We start from the raw sequence: 20,933 nt of genomic DNA, 5'->3' as shown, positions 1-20,933 counted from the left end.
GTTTACACGTCATTTTGACGCATTTCTAATTTTATATGGAAAATAACAAAAATCGGCTGCATTTATATCCCATCTCCACATATTCTACTTTTATGCATTAATCGAGGTAAATATATATTGATGTCCATTTTCTTTTTTCTTCCTTCAAATTGACACGTGTTCGTAGAGATAGGTATATAATAAACGTCCGTAAACCTAGTGTTAATCAGCAAAAACTTGCAAAATGTTTATTTGTAATCTAATCATTATAAATAAAAGCCGTTTCTTCAAGTAAATGGTTTATTTTGAAGTATGTTTTTTACCGATAATTTACCGGTTTTACCGGTAATGAAATTTTCATTACCGAATAACCGGTTATTGAAATTTTGGCACGGTAATGCAATCCCTAGTCACTATTTCGCTCAATTGTAGCTAAACACATACTCGCTCCCCGCCTTACCCCGCAGTGGTACGAACTTTGAACTAGCTTTATCGGTTGGATCGGTTATGACGTTTTTTTTGCGCTTGTTGAAACAAAATATGTTTACATCGCTATGCAATCGCAGTGCTCGTGCTGCACCGTAATCAGTTAGTTGCTCACCTGGTCCTGACTTGTCGGAAGCTAGACGCTGCCCGTTATGAGTAGCTCCATGTGAGCGCACTTGATTCGCAATGTACGTGTGGTTCTATTTTGGTGCACTAATAGTAGGTTTTATGGGAGGTGAGTCATCGCAGTTAAGATTCACTGACGGAGAGATTGTTTTTTTTTTGTATTTTTGTTTCAAGTTGTGCAAATTAAGTCGTCAATTTCAACGAAAAATGCTCGAGTGCCGTACGTGGTGAGCCTAGAAACTGAAAGCGGCCAGTTCTGTTCGGGGTCTATAGTTGGAACGAGATGGATCCTCACCACTGCTGATTGTGTATGGTAGTTAAATAAAACGATCGGTTGACGAACTTATACGCTTCATGCAATATTGATTGCTAGGAACAAGCTGTCGAATGAGTTGACAGTAGGGATACAGCCTCAGGATGGAAAGTCTAGTGGTCATCATGAACGAATACAGAAAATATACTTGGACCCTAATTTCGTGCCGGATTCTTCGCAAGGGGGTGTGGCATTGATGTCACTCCGGAAGCCAGTTCATTGGAACGGACGCATCGTAACAATAGATGTGGTGAAAAACGAGTCAAATTCGCAGCAATCGAGACAATGTTTGTTAATTGGGTGGAACAGGTATCAAAATTCAAGCTTTCTAGCGCAACAGATGGAGAATTGGCCTACGGAGAAATGTGATGACACCCTCAGAAAGAAATTGTGCGTTGAGCCTGTCAACAATAGTTTGTGTGATGTGAGTTGAGTCACTTCAATATGATATCGTATACTAAATCTGTTTTTTTTTCTTACCAACAGTACCATAAAGGTAGTCCACTCTTGTGTCAGAGAGGGGACGATTTTGAGCAAGTCGGTATTTTTTCAGGCAGTCAACGATGTTCCCCTAGTTACCTTTCCGCTATGTTTATCAATGTCGGCGATTTCTCCGAGTGGATCGACGATATAATTGCAGGAAGACAACGACCTCTCATCAAAGCTCCCAACGAGAAAGAAATTTATGCCATTAGGTTGTCTCAGTTTAAGTGGTTAATCGTTGCCATTTCGTTTTTTATTATAAGTGTAACTATCTTTATTAAAGTGTTACGATCCGGATTCAAAATTGTTTGATGTCAAATAAAGTGCGTTATGAGTATAATGAGTTCTAATATATATGGGCGGTCCGAAAAGTACTTAGCCTCATCGCTCGATGGTGTCAGTATCGCAAGAGAGGTTAGTTATCGTGTAGTACATTCTCGTAAACGGCTACTGTCAAAATTTCAGCCGAATCGGACTCGTAGTTTTGTTTTGACCGTGTGTGGAAGAGGCGTGTCCACAGATTTTAGAAAATTGGAAATTCCGCCGTCGTCACGGCCAAGTTGGTCGAATTGCACTACGAACTGCTGCTCCATTCACCGTATTCTCCAGATTTGCCCCCGTGCGACTTTTTTTTTGTTTCCAAACTTGAAAAAGTCACTCGCCGGGCAGAAATTTGAGTCGAATGAGGAGGTCATCGCCGCCACGGAAGCCTACTTTGCCGAAACGTATTTATCAGATGGATCAAGGACGTTGGAGCATCGCTGGGTCAAGTGTATCGAGCTAAAAGGAGACTATGTTGAGAAATAAATCGCCACTTTTCCAAAATTTTTGTTTTTTTTGTAGGCTAAGTACTTAATAGACTGCCCTCGTTTACTAAACGAAATTCTTCCTGAGTGTTATTTATTTTTTTGTGTTTGCCACCGCATTTGTAAATTTCTCAAGCGGTTTATCTGTGAATTGTTTTCCCTAAATATTAACTTGGACGACACTCTAAAGGAGTGTCACATACGCAAAATCGCTTCATCCGCGTCTATTGGATGGATTAACGAATTTCGATCGATCGAACGAGACTCACTCCAATATGTAAAATTAGATTTTCATAAGACCGCTGTAACTGAGACTATTTTCTTCAAAGACGCTTTCATCGTTTGATTGGAATCTAGTTTGATTGAAATGCAGTTTCCGCCAAAATTGTTGATATTCGACGGGCTATGTTTTTTTAAATGAAACACTATTTTTTAATTTTAAAATACTGATCAATACAAATAAAATTTTAAATCTTCCCGGTGAACATTCTTAAATGTTTTTCTAAGTTGGTACTTCTGTCAGGGGTCTCAATGTCAATTTTAAGCGCGATCTGTCATTTAGTTTATTTACAGTGTCATTAAGAACAAGTTTTTTTTTGCTTTGCGATTTTACATATAGATAATTTTATTGGTCAAAGATATTGTGTGGAATTTGGTGTTGCGAGCAAAATGGAAAATTTTGCAGAATACATTCGGTGACTCAACTATGTCGAAAGTACGAGTGTATGAAATAAAATAAAAGGAAAATAAAAAAAAATCAATAAAAGGAATGATGCTCGGAAATCATCATTGAGGTGAAAGAAATGTGAGAAAAGTCGCACTACGACTAGTGCCAAAAGAGCTCAATTTTCTTCAAAAAGGCATCCAACGTGTAATCACTGACGACGAGACATGGGTATGAGAGTATGACATGCAAACGGGTCAATAATCATCAGCACGGACGGCTGCAAACGAGTCGAAAACAAAAAAAAACACGTCAAAGTCGATCAAGAGTGAAGGTGTTTTCTTCGATATCCGTGGTGTTGTCGATTCGGAATTCCTTCCGGAGGACCAAACGGTCAATAAAGAGTTCAATAAAGAGGCTTTTGAGGGATAAAATTCGTCGCAAACGGCCAGTTTTGTGGAAGGATACTACTTAGATTTTGCATCACGACAATGCACCAGTTCATCGATCGATCATTGATGATTGTCAATATTGATTTTGAATCAATATTTAAAAGATCGATCTTTTGTTTTCGATCGTTCCGATTGTTTTCATCGTAGAAAGGTTTTTTAATTGTTTTTTTTTCAGTGAGCAGTCATTTTAATTTCACCAAATACAACCTGACAAATTTCATAAACATTGGATCCGTTTTTAAGGTTGTCCAATTAGTGGTCGTAAATTTAGGAGAAGCAGTTTTGTATCGTTACAACACATGTGGTAGTTCTCATATATACATCATAACATGCATTAGGCTTACGGCGTTATTTAATAAAATAAACCCATGATGATTCAAGATGAATGCCCTGCCCTTGTGACCTTCATGCAAAGAATCAAAATATAAATGCCTTTGATGTTTGAATAGAAGTATGAGCTTTTTATTCCATGTTTAAAGAAAAGACAACATCAAATGGTAGATAATAATTTGGAAAAGAGGCATTCATAAATTGAAAACGCAGATTTCCTGCCAACCCTGTCCAAGACACAACCGCATTGTTAATGTAAGAACAAAATCCGTATTTTCAGCGTTCGTAGGAAGGAATGAAACTTTAGAAGATTTTTTTGGTATACCTTGCTTTGTCGTTGATTTTGATGAATATTTTGCCTTTGCTGGTTACAAGTTGTGCGATGACTACGAAAAACTTTGATTCAGCTGTCAGCCGATTACATGCATCATCTGACTAATCAGGATTGAAATGAAATTTCAAGCAGGTACACATACAGCCATTCCACGGCAAACCGATAAAGTAGTTCTCAGATCTTCATGAAAAGTGTCACTTTTGATCCTTATCGAAAAATATTAGACCCGCATTTTTTTTACATTTTCATTGAAGTGCCAATTTCTATTTAAGGGTACTCCAAAAAATCGACTTTTTCCCCTTTTTTTTTCTTCCAAAAATGACTTTTTTCAAAATTCAAAAACATTTGAACTACTGGACCGATTCAGATGATCGACATATCAATCGTAGACAATAAGCTAATCTGATTTAAATTTTAAAAAAATTGCACAGACCTCAAAACGATAAAAAACACCTCGTTAATTTTTGGATACATTATATAAAAAAAACTCAGCCTTCAAAAAAAAAATTTTAGGTTGGGGAAAAAGTTATCCATTATTTTCTCGGTAGTTGGCGTTAGCGATCAATATCTCGCGTAATATCGATCATAATATTTCAAGTTTAGGCTCGTTGTAAAGGTGACATTTCACACTGCAAAAAATCATAACATTTGAAATACTGAACCGATTTAGATGATCGACATATTTAATTGAAGTCAATAAGCTAACCTTCTTTAAAAAAATATCACGCAGGAAAATTGGATTCTAGTCGCATAAAAATATTGAACGAAGACTTGACACATGTTAAATTTTCAAAATAATAACTCAAAAACTAAAAGTAACACCTCTATTATGTAAAAAACCTCTGCTTTCCAGAAACAATATAAAAAAAATTTAACAAGAAAATTATGAAAAACTAACGCAATCAATAATTACAAAAAACGAAAATTTAAATTTTTCGCAAAAGTATTTTTTGAAAGAAAAATTACTTATAAGCTTCAGTTTGATATGTCGATCATCTGAATCGGTCAAGTAGTTCAAAAGTACTAAATTTTTGTAGTGGAAAAAAGGGGAAAAAATTGTTTTTTCGAACCATCGGTTAACTTTGAAAAATCATGTCTCAAGAACGAAAAAAAATACCACCTCTGATATCAAAATATGCCATGTAAAAAATCCTCAGCTTTCAAGAATAAACATAGAAAAATATAGCGTCCAAAGCCATGAAAACAATAAAAAACGACTACAATCAATAATTTCAAAAATGAAATCAATTTTTTTTGCAAGTTCAATATAAGAAAATAAGAAAATAATAAAAATTAGTTCAAAAGTACCAAATTTTTGTAGTGGAAAAAAGGGGAAAAAATTGTTTTTTCGAACCATCGGTTAACTTCGAAAAATCATGTCTCAAGAACGAAAAAAATAGCATCTCTGATATCGAAATATGTCATGAAAAAAATCCCCAGCTTTCAAAAATAAACATAGAAAAATATAGCGTCCAAAGCCATGAAAACAATAAAAAACGACTACAATCAATAATTTCAAAAATAAAATCCGTTTTTTTTGCAAGTTCAATATAAGAAAATGTTAGCTCATTATCTACAATTTGATATATCGATAATCTAAATCGGTTCAGTGGTTCAAAAGTTATGAATTTTTGAAAAAAGGAATTTTGGGAAAAAGTGGAAAAAATTGATTTTTCTGACCACCTTAAAATGGAAATAAAAAAGTAAAAAAATACGGGTCTAATGTCTAATGTTTTGTGATAAAGGACAAAATTAGCACTTTTGACGAAAATCTGAGAACCACTATATCGATTTCGCATGGAATAGCTGACATAATAAAAATATTAATGCCCTGGAAAATACAGTTTTTCTGTGATTTCAAGTTTTTTTCGTGACCTTCATGCTGAGGATCAAATTAAAATGCTATTTATGGCTAGTTTCCGTTTCACTTTATATGAACGTTAAAATAAAGGGTAACATTTCACATTTTTTTGCTTGTTCCAATCAGTTATGAGTTACAGGGTGGTAACAATGAAGGTCAACAAAGAGAAAATTCGGTACATTTTACACTTTTTCTTTTATAAAGGCAAAAATGCTAGGCAGGCCGCTAAAATTGTGAATGGTGTTTATGGTTCCGATACTGCAACAGTAAAATACGTGCAATTTAATAAATTTTTTTAATTTAATTTTTTTTGTGAATTTTTTTTTAACCCAATGCCCTAAATTCAGATCTCTACTATCAACAAATGGACCGTTTGAAGCCAGTGATTCACCAGTAACGTCCAGAATTGGCCAACAGAAGAGGCGTTATGTTCCATCAAGACAACGCAAGACCACACAATTCCGAGAGCTTGATTGGGATGTTTTATTGCATCCACCATATAGTCCGAACCTGGCACAAAGCGATTACCACCTTATTCTCGTATTTGCAAAATTTCCAGAGTGATAAAAAATTGCAATCAAAAGAAGATTGTAAAAATCTATTACTAGAGTTTTTCGCCAATAAGGATCAAGACTACTATGATATAGACATTACATTACAACATTATAACGAAACGGTACATATTTGACCCAAATCGGACAATCCGAATCATATTAAAAATGAATGTCACTCAAAAATAATGGATAACCTTTTCCCAAACCTAATATATAGCGCTCTCGGTCCCGGGACCATGTAAACTATTAAAAACAAATAGAATGAATAATTACGAAAACAACATCCAATTTTTGTGCAAATGTATTCTTTTTTTTTCAAATAAGACTAACTCATTAGCTTCAGCTTGTTTTAATTTGTCGATCATCTCAATCGATCCAGTAGTTTAAAAGTTATGAATTTGTAATTTCTGGAAATAAGGAGAAAATTGATTTTTTGACCATCGGTTAACTTTGAGAAATCATTACTCAAAAATGAGAAAAGCATCTCGCTGATTATGGAAAAAAAACTCAGCTATCAAGAAATAGTGCCCTTGGTCCTGAGACCATGTAAACTGTAATAAACAAATACAATAAATAATAACGAAAACAAAATCCATTATGTTTTCATGTGTGAACAAGCCGTTGGCTTCAATTTGATATGTCTACCGTCTGAATTGGTTCAGTACCTCAAGACATGAATTTTTTTAAAAAGTCATTTTTGGAAAAAAAAAAAAAAAAAAAAAAAAAAAAGAGAAAAAGTCGATTTTGTGGACCACCCTAAAATGTGAATAGGCACCCTTACGAAAAAAAAATACGGGTCTCAAATTTTGCGATAAGGAACAAAACCACGAATTTAAACGAAAATTTGAGAACCGTTATTTTGGTTTGGCATGGAATGGCTGCATATAGGGGAAAAGTGGGGAATTTGGACCACCTAAGCAAATCGCCTAATATTTCCAAACCAATACGGTCTTAATAAAAAATGTTACATTGTATACTGAGCTACACTTGTTTTCTCTCAATAAATAATGTTTAATCATTATATAAAGCTTCAATCTACCAAGTATATCATAAAATGAAAGAGATTTTTGGATATAAAAATTTGATGCGGGGTGATTTGAACCGTCTGTGAGTTGATATGGTCCAGTGTGTGTTTCATCGAAAAAAACATACTTATGTTTATGTAGAGTATTTTAGGATAATGTTACAATCAGTAACAATGTTTTAGGATCGATACCAGGTGTCTTGGCAAGATTCCAGACCAGAAAAGTAGGATTGACACCATCTCGAATTCTGCATGAATCTTTTCACTGTTGGTCGAGCATTTTCAAACACTTTTGATGCTTGGTCAAAGAAAATCCGTTCTCGATGGCCTCTTTCAAGCTCCTCCTTCTTCCTACGTTATCTGTCCATCCTCTTCTTGTAGTTCAGCGGCATCTGGAATCAATAAAACCAAAGAAAAGTCTCAAACCTGTAGGACCAATTCACCCCACAGAAACGTGTCCATGTCACCCCACACAACACGGAAAAATTAAAATACAATTAATTTCATTTATTTTTATCAAACTTACAGTTTCACTGCATCCAATTGTTCCTCTTCTGTAGGCGAACAGAACTTTACTGCACAATACACGAAAAGTTTGTTTAATCAGCGGGAAAAACCTTATCGATCGGATCGGAAAACTCACATTTTTTGACGCTCGAAGTACTTGATATATTTATGCTACCGTTTACCTCTACTTGTGATGTTTTACCAAAGTTTTTTCACTTTAGGTACATACGGTTCAACAATAGAAGGAAATGACATTATGGAAAATCCAAGTTGAGCCGTAATTTTTGAGATAAAGGGGTGGTCCAAGTCACCCCATATGACCAAATCACCCCGTGTTACCCTACACCCAATTTATTTACGCGGGGATACGTACCTCGTAATTAAACGCGTAGAAAGAACCGCGTTAATTCGATAATCCGCGTGAAAAGAGGGCGTAATTGGAAAATCCGCATAGTAAAAACCACGTTGGTTGGAAAATCCGTGTAAAAAAAAGCCAGGTCACCTCAAATCCACGTTAGATCGTGATGGGTGTGGCACTTATTCCCGTCATAAGCACTAAGTTCCATCATAAGCAGGGAGAAATGTGAACTGAGGGTGAGATGTGATATTGCTATGGTTTTTTTACGCGTGTACCGTGTAGAAAAACCGCATTACGGTAAAACCTGTTTTTGTGCGGTTTTTTTTGTGCAAATTTTTTTTGTGCGGTTTTCTGTTCTTGTGCTGTTTTTTTTGCGATTTTTTTGTGCGGTATATGAAAAGAACCATATTTGACGAAGTTATCGCCCATTTTGTTTTTTCGATGGTTTATATGCATTTCAGTGCAAAAAAAGAATATCTGCGTCTCAATTATCCACTTCTGAAATCATTCACCTCCTCCCATCAAATGCTCTAAATGCTAAAGTTTTTCTAAGTTTTTGCATGACATGATTTCTAACAGCAACACGTTTCGACATGCAGCTAAAAGCACAAAACAGTCACGCGCAACCGAAAAGGCAAACTGTCCCATCGCAAAGCATGGAAACAAAAGGAAATTGAACGGTGAACGGCGTGAATTTGAGTTATTTTCTTTTTTTCCGCACAAAAAAATTTTTTTTCAAAATGTGTGCCGAACACGATTTTTTGCCTGTAAGATTTGCCTGTAATTGGAAAATCCGAGTAAAAACGAACCTCGTACAAAACGGAGGTAAAAAAAACGCTCAAAAAAACTTGGGTGTATACACCCAGGTTTTTTTTTACGCGGTTTTTTTTTACGCTGTTTTTTTACGAGGTTTTTTTTACGCGGATTTTCGAATTAACGCGGTTTTTTTACGCGGATTTTCCAATTAACGCGGTTTTTTTAACGCGGTCACCGCGTAAAAAAAACTGAGCAATATCAAATCTGTCCCTCATGCTTCCTGAGACCATATGACGGAACTTAGTGCTATTGACGGATATTAGTGCCGCACCTATGTGCCAGGTTCGATGCATCTGTAGCGAACACAGATTCAATTTGCCCGCGTTGTTCACCACCGCCTATGCCAGTTTCGATGGGAACGACCACGTCAAGTCGGAGGACAGATTTTGCAACGCAAATGCCTGACAGAACAGAAAGAATTAACCCAGAAGCAGTTAGAGTTGGAACAGAGGCAATTAGCGCTGCAGAGAAAGCATTTCCAGGAGAAATACAAGCTGGGTCGCTAGCTGATGAATCTGCAAATGCAAGAAGAAGGATCTCGAGATAGCATAAAGCTTGTGCAAGAATGGGTTGATGAGCACACCACTGCGAAGCAGAAATCCTCCGTACGACCTTCGTGTGCAACGAAGTTACATCCAACCCCACATAACGGCTGGGGGAAGAAGGATTCATGTACATGTATTTAAGTCCGCTCGTCGAGAGCCACACACAATGAAATTCATGCATAGCATCAATCTCATTTAGGAATGAAATAAGCGCGATTTTTGCTCGTAAACCTGAGTAACATCACTTCTCTCTCTCAGTTCATATCTCTCCCTTTCAAGCTCCCTCAGAGCGTATGCCGCACCCCATCACGATTCTCAAGAGGATTTTTATGTGACCTTTTTTCTTTACGGGGAGTTTCCAATTAACGCGGATTTTCCAATTAACACGGTTTTTTACGCGGATTTTCGAATTAACGCGGTTTTTTTACGCGGTTTTTTTTTACGAGGTGCGTATCCCCCGCGTAAAAAAAACCTGGGTATATATATTTATATTTGTGATTTTAATAGTTTGCCTTTAAATTAGTTTTTGAGCTATTGAAATAAGTTTTTTGGTCAATAAGTAACGTCTCGATTATATTACATTTTTCTTAAAAACAGTATAAAGGTGTTTTATTCTGCCATTCAAATTTTTTAATGTAGTTGTGGGTGAATTGCTTCCTGTATATTTTATTATTATCACATATTTCAGCGTTCTTCTTTCATTTTCTTCTTCGATTTTTATTTCTTCAAATCACTATCTTCATCCCTTTCTGATTCCTCATTCGCTATAGAGCAATTCCACCTCAAAGCAGCCGAAAAACAGTAAATTTTGACGCGACCATTTTCGATTTTATTGAAACTTAGTACGCCAATAATGAAAATTGCGATTTTAGGTAGTTTCCATCATAAGTACCATGTTTCAAAAAAAAATCGGAGAGGGTCGGATCTGCAGCCGGCTGATTTGGGGTGTAATTGCTCTATAATGATAACATGTGACTCATTCTTTCTTCTTCGAGCTGCGGTACCATTATTCGAGTTTCACATAGGGAATCAAAAACCAAATTAACAGAGTGTACTCATTCAACCTTTGTTTATCAATCGCAATTGCGTACTAAAAATAATGAATCATTGAAACATCGAGGGTTCTTAAATATACCAATTATAGTCAAAGGCAGCTTATGATTATCAGAAACACAGGATCACAGCATTAAAGCTATCCGGTCAGTTTTGATTCCTGCAAAGCTTTTATCCTTCAAGTGAATTAACTCAATGTTTTGAAAAATAAATTTTATAAAATAAATACGCCACAATTATGTGTCTGGTCAAAACATGTGTCTTTAGGTAATCAAGAAATGTATTGGGTTGGGGAATAAGTTCGTAGCGTATTTTTTATTTAAACAAAAACAGAATAATTATATGAATAAATTAATCAATTATGTATTTTCCGCATTTTCCTTCAAAAATGATTTGAAACGTTTTTCATCAAATTCAGAAGGGATTTGTCATCGTCGTTAAAGTCGCCATTTTTGAGCTTTGCAAACCATTTCCGGGCTGTAGACCTTTTCCATACAAGTTTCAAATGTCTCGGGCTGCTTCAGCAGTTTTTTAACTTCGATGAAAAGCAAAGAAGGGCAGGTGTCGAAAATGTTAACTACTGAATATTCCATTTCTAAATAGGTTGTAAACTATATACAATACCGCTGGAATACCGATTACTAAATATTCAATACCAATTAGAGTGCCTCTATGTAGAAAAAAGAATCTGATTTTTTTTCTTAAATTTTGCTTTAAACAATACATATAACCACAAATTCAAACCCCCTATCCCATTTTTAATTGCGATTTAAGTAATTTTGTACAAACAATATTCAAATAATTTAACCGTCGGTCGTTTTTCAAACAGAACTAATTTATTTCGTTGTTAAATGACAGCTAGATCGAACTTTCATCCACACATGCACAAGTAACCTCACTTTGTTTAAAGCCAGGCGTATCGCCGGTGCTCCCGTGGCCGAGTGGTTAGCATCCCACACTATCATGCCGGGGGTTCGGGTTCGATTCCCGTTCTGGCCGGGGGATTTTTCGTCAAAGAAAATTTTTCCGGCTTGCACTGTGGTCACGCGTATTCTAGAGCTTGCCACTCCAGAGTACATTTAAGGCTTGTTATTCGGCATAGAAATCTCAAACAAGTATTACTAATAAAAATGATACAAGTAATGCTACGTTGTGAAGGCAAAAGTTCCACTGGAACGTTAGAGCCATCCAAGAAGAAGATCGCCGGCGAGCTGGAAGTATTTTTGAATGAGCACAACGAATTATCGAAATACTTCAAATCACACTTGCTTGGTTTACAAAATGACAATCACGTTATTGTCATCAATTCTGGTAAAACATCTGCTGGAGATCACGTGGATAGATGCAGTGTGCAAACGTTACAAGTTTGCATTCTGCAATTCGTTCGGCTCAAGACCAATAGAGTTGTGCAAATGTGTCAACCTTGCGACGCAATTCGACATATACAACATTGAGCTCCGTGTTCCATTTCTGTGAAGCAAAAATGCAAAATGGATATTCGGAAGGAATAAACACGCTTTTAAACCAATTTATTTTAATGAAAATTAATTCTACATACCAAAAATAGCAACATATTTTGTACAGTTGAGGGATAAATCTTGAACGAAAATGGTGTGTTATGCATAAAGTTTTGGTGGAAATGCAAGGAAATTTATAGACAAAAAAGTTAAGTTAGGGTTAGAACTATGTCTTCTATGTATTTAAACGACATCGAGTGATCGTGAAATTCGATCGAGCTTAACACCAATCGGATCCCGGAATATGAATAACTGTTCGATACCGTTATCACAATAATGGTGTATGGTCCATGCGGTGATTCGAAACTTTTATCGCCTTGCATAGTAGATCGAATATGTACAAAGAGTTTTCCTAGATATTTCACCAACGACACGATCGCATTCGTAGGCGAATATAGGTTGTAAACTATATACAATATCGCTAGGATACCGTTTACTAAATATTCAATACCGATTAGAGTGCGATATTCTCTAGAAATAATTTAAATGGCAGTACAACGTTTGCCGGGTCAGCCAGTCATTTTATAATAAATGCTTTTCTTAAGGTGAAGGTGGAAGCTAGCCACAAATGGCTGCCACAATGGCGCTCATTTCTTTCAACTCCCTCCCTCACCCCTCGCCCGAAAATCAATAAATTTGCGAAACAGTGTGAAGGAAATTATCGTGTTCGCACATCCCATCAAGTACTATCAACCAAACTATAATCGATTGCTCACATGATATTAACTTTTCATCTGCTGTCCCACTGTATAGTGATAAAGGTCGGAAAACTCGAGCAAGTGCTCCGAAAGTTAAATTTTCATTTTTCAATCTTCGGCAATGGTTTTGTTTGTATTGGTGAAAGCATCGTTATTTTTTCGGCACTGATGCCAGACAACATCATTGAAACAGCTATCAAAACCACTCAATAAAATGTTATTCCTGAGTCATAGCGTTTCATGTCATGAAAATCAATAGAATGAAATTGTGTTGATATCAATGCAATCATTATTTTTCGTTTAATGGATCTGTAATGTAAGTTTTAGCAACTTTAACATTGGGTAAGAAAATTGTATTGCAGAGCTCGGAACACTGCCAAGGCTGCCTATGTTTTCAAGAACAGTAAACGGAAAAGTATTACATTCAATCAAACTGCCTCGATAAATGAAGAAAAGGGTTAAGGCTCGAAAAAATAACGATGCTTTCACCAATCAATCAACCAAACTCTAAACGATTACTCACAGGAAATTAAATTTTCATCTGCTTTCATCATCTGCATATTTTCATCTGTGAAAAACGTGAAAAAAAACCTTAAGGTGAAGGTGGAAGGAAGCCATTGTAGTAGTATAGGTAAAACCACGTGTAAAAATGGGGTAATAGTGTTTGCGAGAGAAGAGCAAAGCACACGTAAATAGATCAATTTACTTATCAGACTGTGTGACGCTTCATTGACACGAGTCTTTGAATACATTCGAAAAAAAATAACAATGCAATACTAAATGAAAATGTATGATGTTGGCTGGCATCAGTGTCAAAAAAATAACGATGCTTTCACCAATACAAAACAAAGCCATTGCCGAAGATTGAAAAATGAAAATTTAACTTTCAGAGCACTAGCTCGAGTTTTCCGACGTTTGTCACTATACAGTGCGACAGCAGATGAAAATTTAATATCATGTGAGTAATCGATTAGAGTTTGGTTGATATTACTTGATGGGAAGTGTGCGTAAACGATCATTTTCTTCACACTGTTTCGCGAGGCGAGGGGTGAGGGAGGGAGGTGAAAGAAATGAGCGTCATTGTGGCAGCCATTTGTGGCTAGCTTCCACCTTCACCTTAAGATCTCGCAGTTTGAGAAACCAAGGCAACCAGCCGTTTTTTCTTCTTCTTTTTGGCTTTGTGAGGCTTTAAACTGTTCAGCTCATTTGCCCCTAATTAAGTAACCAGTCGATTCTGGTTGTATTTTCCTTTACAGTAAAATATAGGTTTACAGGTTTACAGTTTGGCTCTTCTCCTTTAGCATTTTTGTAATTGTCATACAGTGCATCAGTGAATTCTATAGCATTCAAATATAAGAAAACCTTCCGGTCCCTATCCCCGCACAAAAAAAATCGTCATCTTCACCAATAGCTTTAAAAAATCGTGTTCGGTACACAATTCGAAAAAAAAATCTGTGTGGTAAACAGGGACCGCATAAAAAAAGTTACGCCAAGAAAATAACTCAAATCCACGCCGTTCACCGTTCGATTTCCTTTTGTTACCTTGCTTTGCGATAGGACAGTTTGCTTTTCGGTTGCGGGTGGCTATGTTGTCCTTTTAGTTGAAATGCATATAAAACATCGAAAAAAAACCAAATGGACGATAACTTTGTCAAATATGCTTCTTTTCATATACCGCACAAGAACAGAAAATCGCACAAAAAGACCCCACAAAAAAACGTTTGCCTGTTTAATAATATATACACGGATCTTAAAAACCTTTGTATTAATTCCAGTTTGAGTAGCGCGAGATCAAAATGATCAATTGTTGCAACTTCATGATTATTTTAACAAAATTTCATCTGGTGACATCACTTTGGTATCGCTCGAAGCTAGTGACAATAAGTATCAATAAGTTATAAGATACAATAGGGTAACGTTTTAGAAAAATGTGGTTTTTAAAACGCCAAAAAAAATAGCGTATGAGTGCGTAGTGAATTTATTCATGACCATATTTTCATTTCAAAACATAAAGATTATGTATTATCGATTATGTTAATATGTTTATATTCAATTGATATTCAGTGAAAAAAAGATTGTAACATCTGAATTAACGAAATCGTTCGAGGTATGGAAGCATAATAGAATACCACAGTCTAGCAATAGCTCTGTCATGTAGCCCTGTAATCCATCCGCTGATAAGAAGTCTCAGGCGGGAATCGCCCTCAACCAACCCAAAACAGCTATGCTGATTGCGCTCGTTAAAAGGGCAATCCAGTTATTGAACACACCAAGGAACTGCCTAAAGCCGCCTATGGAGTTTCAGAGGAGCTGCGTTTGCGGAGCAGTTTTCACTAAAGGGTGTGTCACATCAAATTGCATCACGGATAAACGCTGTAGAAATTTTATTTTTAGGGATTATATCTTCAGCTTTCGCTTATAATCAGATAAGAGTGTATAGATCACGTTGGCCATGCTTCACTGTCAATTTTTCGTAAATTTGGAAAAATGTCGTCGAACGAAAAAGAGCGTCGTAAATTGATCCTGCGCACTCATTTCGAGAATCCGGAGTTGTCACATCGGGACATCGGTAAGATGCTGGGAATCGTCCAATCCATGGTCAGCAGGGTACCAAAACGATACTTCGAGAACCTAACCATCGACCGGAAGGTGAAGAACAGCAAAAATGGATGCTCCGTCAGTGAAAAAGATCACAAGCGCGTAGTTAAGCAGTTTAGACGTGATCCGAGAAGTTCGGTCCGGGATGTCGCCAATAAGCTGAATTTGTCAAGTTCATTCGTCCAGCGGACCAAACAGCGGGAGGGCCTGCGTACATACAAGGTTCAGAAGGCTCCTAACCGCGACGAAAGGCAAAACATGGTGGGGAAGACGCGAGCCCGGAAGCTGTACACCGAAATGCTGACGAAGGCGCATTGCCTGGTAATGGACGACGAAACCTAGTCAAAGCGGACTTTCGTCAGCTGCCGGGCCTGTTGTTCTTCTCCGCAGAGGACAAATTCAGCGTTCCGGAGGAGATTCGCAAGCAGAAACTATCCAAGTTTGCCAAAAAGTACATGGTGTGGCAAGCGATCTGCTCTTGCGGAAAGCGGAGCGCCCCCTTCGTGATGACCGGCACGGTAAACGGGCAGGTTTACCTTAGGGAGTGCCTACAGAAGCGCTTACTACCACTATTGAAGCAGCACGAGTGCCACTATTCAAAGGACGTGTTGAAGTGGTACGAAGCCAACGGGGTCACCTTCGTTCCAAAGGAAATGAACCCGCCCAACGCGCCGGAGCTTCGCCCAATAGAGAAATATTGGGCGATTATGAAGCAGGCCCTCCGGAAGAACCCAAAAGTTGTCAAATCGTAGGCGGACTTCAAGAGAAAATGGATTTCTGTTAAAAAAAAAACTACAACCTGACGTTGTACAGAACCTTATGGACGGGGTAAAGAGGAAGGTGCGAGCATACGAGCTTGGGCTCGAAGTATGAATAAAAGGAAAATGCCAAAAGTTGTTTAATAGTTTTTATTTTACTGTCTAAAATTTTCAAAAGGTTCGGTCTACTGGGCGAATTTCTACAGCGTTTTTTCCGTGATGCAATTTGATGTGACCACCCTTTACTATCGCTTTTTTACTGCAATAGGGCGACAGCTTAGCTATACACAGCATACCGCAACGAGCTAAGGCCGCTCGTTATTTTCGCTATTACCGACAGATCGTGCATCTCGCGGTTTGGAGCATGCAGCTTGCACTCTCCCATACACTGTACTTAGTCTGGGGCCACTGTCAAACGCGTTTGGCGTACCAACTGGCAGTCGTTGGATTTGCATCGGTACGCGATAGAAGTGTTACACTTTTTCGGAACCAATGGTACGACGCTAGGATGGAAATTCGACCCTGCTTGTTGGTGCTGCTGATTGGTGCTTTCGATGGTACGTATGTTTGTGGGTGTATGTGTGAGGATATGTGTGCAAGTGCGTGTGCAAATTGATACATTGATTTCAATAAGTTGGATTATCACAGGTGCAGTCTATCAGAAAGGTAGAATCTTTCCGTACAAAGCTGTAATTGAGTACAAGGGAAATGCGTTTTGCGCTGGATCTGTGATTGAAACCATGTGGATACTGACAGCTGCTAAATGTGTGGTGTGAGATATTTCACGGCTGGTTATTGCGAACCGCAATTCAGTAAACGATCTTTCGCTCGTTCCAGAAATAAAACCGTTTCATACATTACCGTCCGTTTGGGTTCCCGCAGTGTAAATGATGGTGGTTCCCTTTACAGCATCAAATCATACCATATCCACCCGAAATACAACCAAACAACCTCCCAACGAGATGTTGCGCTGCTGAAGCTGGGCGCCACAGTAAAGTATTCCGCGAGCATCGGTTCGATTCCGCTGGTAAAACCCGGATACGGAATGGAGGAGGGAACCAGGTGTTTGATACCGAGATTCGCTCGAAACGCATCCGATGTCAGAGCGAAACTGTGGAACAGAGAGAAATGTCAAAACGCATTCCCGAAATCGCTTAATCTCACGGACGATGCTCTGTGCGCTAGAATAGTGCCTGCCAGCGTCAATGGCAGCGATCTGTGCAGCAGTGATGTAAGTAAGACATGTTGCATATTGCATTTTCCTCCGCTCACGCGCGGCGCATCTATCCCCAACAGCATCGATTCATGCTGGGCAGCCCGCTGGTATGCGAAGGTAAACAAGTTGCAGTTGTGTCACATTCGGTGTTTGAATCGAGCGCCGTGGATGGGTGCGGCGAATCGGCGGATGACGATACGGTCGGCGGGGAAGTGGGTTCCGGTCTGCCGGACTTTGGACTTTTTCACAGATGTGGCTTTTGCCAACCAGTGGATTAGCTCGCACACCGTTAGGAGAAGACGGAAACCCGGTGGGAACAGGCGAAGGTCTTCGGGTAAAATGAGCAGAAGTTTTAAGTTGTCATACGCTCGAAACGGGGCGCTAAGTGTCATTAGTTGTGATACAGTCGTATTGGTAGTAGTTTTGGCAATGCTAGATTTTTTTCAATAGTGCGACAGAACGGATATAGGTAACAACTACTCTAGTCACGCTGAAAAATATATGTACAGAGGCTAGGGAATCAATAAATTTTTAAATTCTTCTGAGATTGATATCGGGTTTTATTTTAACAATATCTATCATGTGTATAATATCTCGCGACGAATTTAATCAATATGATATTCGAAAATGAAGTAATTAAAGATGCACCAATTGTAAAGTGTCATCCATTAGCGACTTGTCAGTTTTGTGTCTTCGTGTGAACGAACCCTTAAAACATTATAATAATCTGTCTATGTTAAAACGTTAGTCAAAATCAATATTTTCATAATAGTGAAGTACACGAACAAGCAACCCTTAATAACTATTAAACATTACTATCGAAATGCTGAGGCGGTGGTTGCAACTTTAAAAGCGCTTACTTCAATTTTCGGCATAGTTTAGTGACCAAATTTGTATCTACATTTTCGCTGTTGGGTGTTCCCGTGCCAACGAGAAGCCGCCCGCACGAAGCAAAGAAAATATCGCAGCCGCAAATGAATCCATCCGAAATGACCCAAAGCACGTTCTCCACAATTGGGCATATCCCAAACCTCATTACGGATTATTTCACGAAAAGATGTTGGGCTACATCCATACAAGATCAAATTGACTCAAGATTCAACCGTCACGTTTCCATCAATAGAGAGCGTTATTGCGATTTAAACATCAATGATATGTGGTTTCAACAAGATGGCGTCACGTAGCGTACGTTACAATAGATGTATTGCGTAGCGTACGTTACAATAGATGTATTGAAATATAAGTTTGGAGAATGTGTTATTTCATGAAATGGCTGCCTTGCAGTCTTCGGAATGCAACACGGTGCTAAAGTGCAACTTTTTTTGCACTCAGTTGAACTCTCATTCCTTGTACACACATGTGTTCGGGCGAATCAACGCGCACCGAAACAAAGTTGCAATGTTCAGTCCGTTCGCTTTATGATTCGAACGTCCTTACTGTCTTTCTGTCTTTCTGTCTTTCTGTCTTTCTGTCTTTCTGTCTTTCTGTCTTTCTGTCTTTCTGTCTTTCTGTCTTTCTGTCTTTCTGTCTTTCTGTCTTTCTGTCTTTCTGTCTTTCTGTCTTTCTGTCTTTCTGTCTTTCTGTCTTTCTGTCTTTCTGTCTTTCTGTCTTTCTGTCTTTCTGTCTTTCTGTCTTTCTGTCTTTCTGTCTTTCTGTCTTTCTGTCTTTCTGTCTTTCTGTCTTTCTGTCTTTCTGTCTTTCTGTCTTTCTGTCTTTCTGTCTTTCTGTCTTTCTGTCTTTCTGTCTTTCTGTCTTTCTGTCTTTCTGTCTTTCTGTCTTTCTGTCTTTCTGTCTTTCTGTCTTTCTGTCTTTCTGTCTTTCTGTCTTTCTGTCTTTCTGTCTTTCTGTCTTTCTGTCTTTCTGTCTTTCTGTCTTTCTGCTGTCTTTCTGTCTTTCTGTCTTTCTGTCTTTCTGTCTTTCTGTCTTTCTGTCTTTCTGTCTTTCTGTCTTTCTGTCTTTCTGTCTTTCTGTCTTTCTGTCTTTCTGTCTTTCTGTCTTTCTGTCTTTCTGTCTTTCTGTCTTTCTGTCTTTCTGTCTTTCTGTCTTTCTGTCTTTCTGTCTTTCTGTCTTTCTGTCTTTCTGTCTTTCTGTCTTTCTGTCTTTCTGTCTTTCTGTCTTTCTGTCTTTCTGTCTTTCTGTCTTTCTGTCTTTCTGTCTTTCTGTCTTTCTGTCTTTCTGTCTTTCTGTCTTTCTGTCTTTCTGTCTTTCTGTCTTTCTGTCTTTCTGTCTTTCTGTCTTTCTGTCTTTCTGTCTTTCTGTCTTTCTGTCTTTCTGTCTTTCTGTCTTTCTGTCTTTCTGTCTTTCTGTCTTTCTGTCTTTCTGTCTTTCTGTCTTTCTGTCTTTCTGTCTTTCTGTCTTTCTGTCTTTCTGTCTTTCTGTCTTTCTGTCTTTCTGTCTTTCTGTCTTTCTGTCTTTCTGTCTTTCTGTCTTTCTGTCTTTCTGTCTTTCTGTCTTTCTGTCTTTCTGTCTTTCTGTCTTTCTGTTCTGTCTTTCTGTCTTTCTGTCTTTCTGTCTTTCTGTCTTTCTGTCTTTCTGTCTTTCTGTCTTTCTGTCTTTCTGTCTTTCTGTCTTTCTGTCTTTCTGTCTTTCTGTCTTTCTGTCTTTCTGTCTTTCTGTCTTTCTGTCTTTCTGTCTTTCTGTCTTTCTGTCTTTCTGTCTTTCTGTCTTTCTGTCTTTCTGTCTTTCTGTCTTTCTGTCTTTCTGTCTTTCTGTCTTTCTGTCTTTCTGTCTTTCTGTCTTTCTGTCTTTCTGTCTTTCTGTCTTTCTGTCTTTCTGTCTTTCTGTCTTTCTGTCTTTCTGTCTTTCTGTCTTTCTGTCTTTCTGTCTTTCTGTCTTTCTGTCTTTCTGTCTTTCTGTCTTTCTGTCTTTCTGTCTTTCTGTCTTTCTGTCTTTCTGTCTTTCTGTCTTTCTGTCTTTCTGTCTTTCTGTCTTTCTGTCTTTCTGTCTTTCTGTCTTTCTGTCTTTCTGTCTTTCTGTCTTTCTGTCTTTCTGTCTTTCTGTCTTTCTGTCTTTCTGTCTTTCTGTCTTTCTGTCTTTCTGTCTTTCTGTCTTTCTGTCTTTCTGTCTTTCTGTCTTTCTGTCTTTCTGTCTTTCTGTCTTTCTGTCTTTCTGTCTTTCTGTCTTTCTGTCTTTCTGTCTTTCTGTCTTTCTGTCTTTCTGTCTTTCTGTCTTTCTGTCTTTCTGTCTTTCTGTCTTTCTGTCTTTCTGTCTTTCTGTCTTTCTGTCTTTCTGTCTTTCTGTCTTTCTGTCTTTCTGTCTTTCTGTCTTTCTGTCTTTCTGTCTTTCTGTCTTTCTGTCTTTCTGTCTTTCTGTCTTTCTGTCTTTCTGTCTTTCTGTCTTTCTGTCTTTCTGTCTTTCTGTCTTTCTGTCTTTCTGTCTTTCTGTCTTTCTGTCTTTCTGTCTTTCTGTCTTTCTGTCTTTCTGTCTTTCTGTCTTTCTGTCTTTCTGTCTTTCTG

The 20,933-nt window shown here is 37.9% G+C and overlaps 2 protein-coding genes and 1 pseudogene across 2 annotated transcripts in view; 2 read left to right on the top strand and 1 right to left on the bottom strand.

The window, feature by feature from the left end:
* Positions 1-20,933, bottom strand: part of LOC129774829 (cyclic nucleotide-gated cation channel subunit A) — a 342,729-nt gene that overhangs the window by 127,032 nt on the left and 194,764 nt on the right. The gene's annotated exons all lie outside the window — the stretch shown is intronic.
* LOC129774833 (chymotrypsin-like protease CTRL-1) lies at positions 564-1,727 on the top strand. The gene is made up of 4 exons (XM_055778843.1): positions 564-700; positions 766-904; positions 965-1,328; positions 1,391-1,727. The coding sequence occupies exons 1-4, from the start codon at positions 652-654 to the stop codon at positions 1,697-1,699; spliced, it is 861 nt and encodes a 286-aa protein (XP_055634818.1). The 5' UTR covers positions 564-651; the 3' UTR covers positions 1,700-1,727.
* Positions 16,614-17,965, top strand: LOC129774832 (trypsin-3-like; annotated as a pseudogene).

Source organism: Toxorhynchites rutilus, chromosome 3 (genome assembly GCF_029784135.1).
Source record: "Toxorhynchites rutilus septentrionalis strain SRP chromosome 3, ASM2978413v1, whole genome shotgun sequence".
In the NCBI taxonomy this organism is placed as follows: Eukaryota; Metazoa; Arthropoda; class Insecta; order Diptera; family Culicidae; genus Toxorhynchites; species Toxorhynchites rutilus.
This window is presented reverse-complemented; position numbering and strand designations above follow the sequence as displayed.

Coding starts and splice junctions, on each gene's coding strand:
- LOC129774833 (XM_055778843.1), top strand. CDS start 652: ATGTACGTGTGGTTCTATTTTGGTGCACTAATAGTAGGTTTTATGGGA. Junction 701..765: donor AATAGTAGGTTTTATGGGAG/GTGAGTCATCGC, acceptor TTTTGTTTCAAG/TTGTGCAAATTAAGTCGTCA. Junction 905..964: donor ACCACTGCTGATTGTGTATG/GTAGTTAAATAA, acceptor ATTGATTGCTAG/GAACAAGCTGTCGAATGAGT.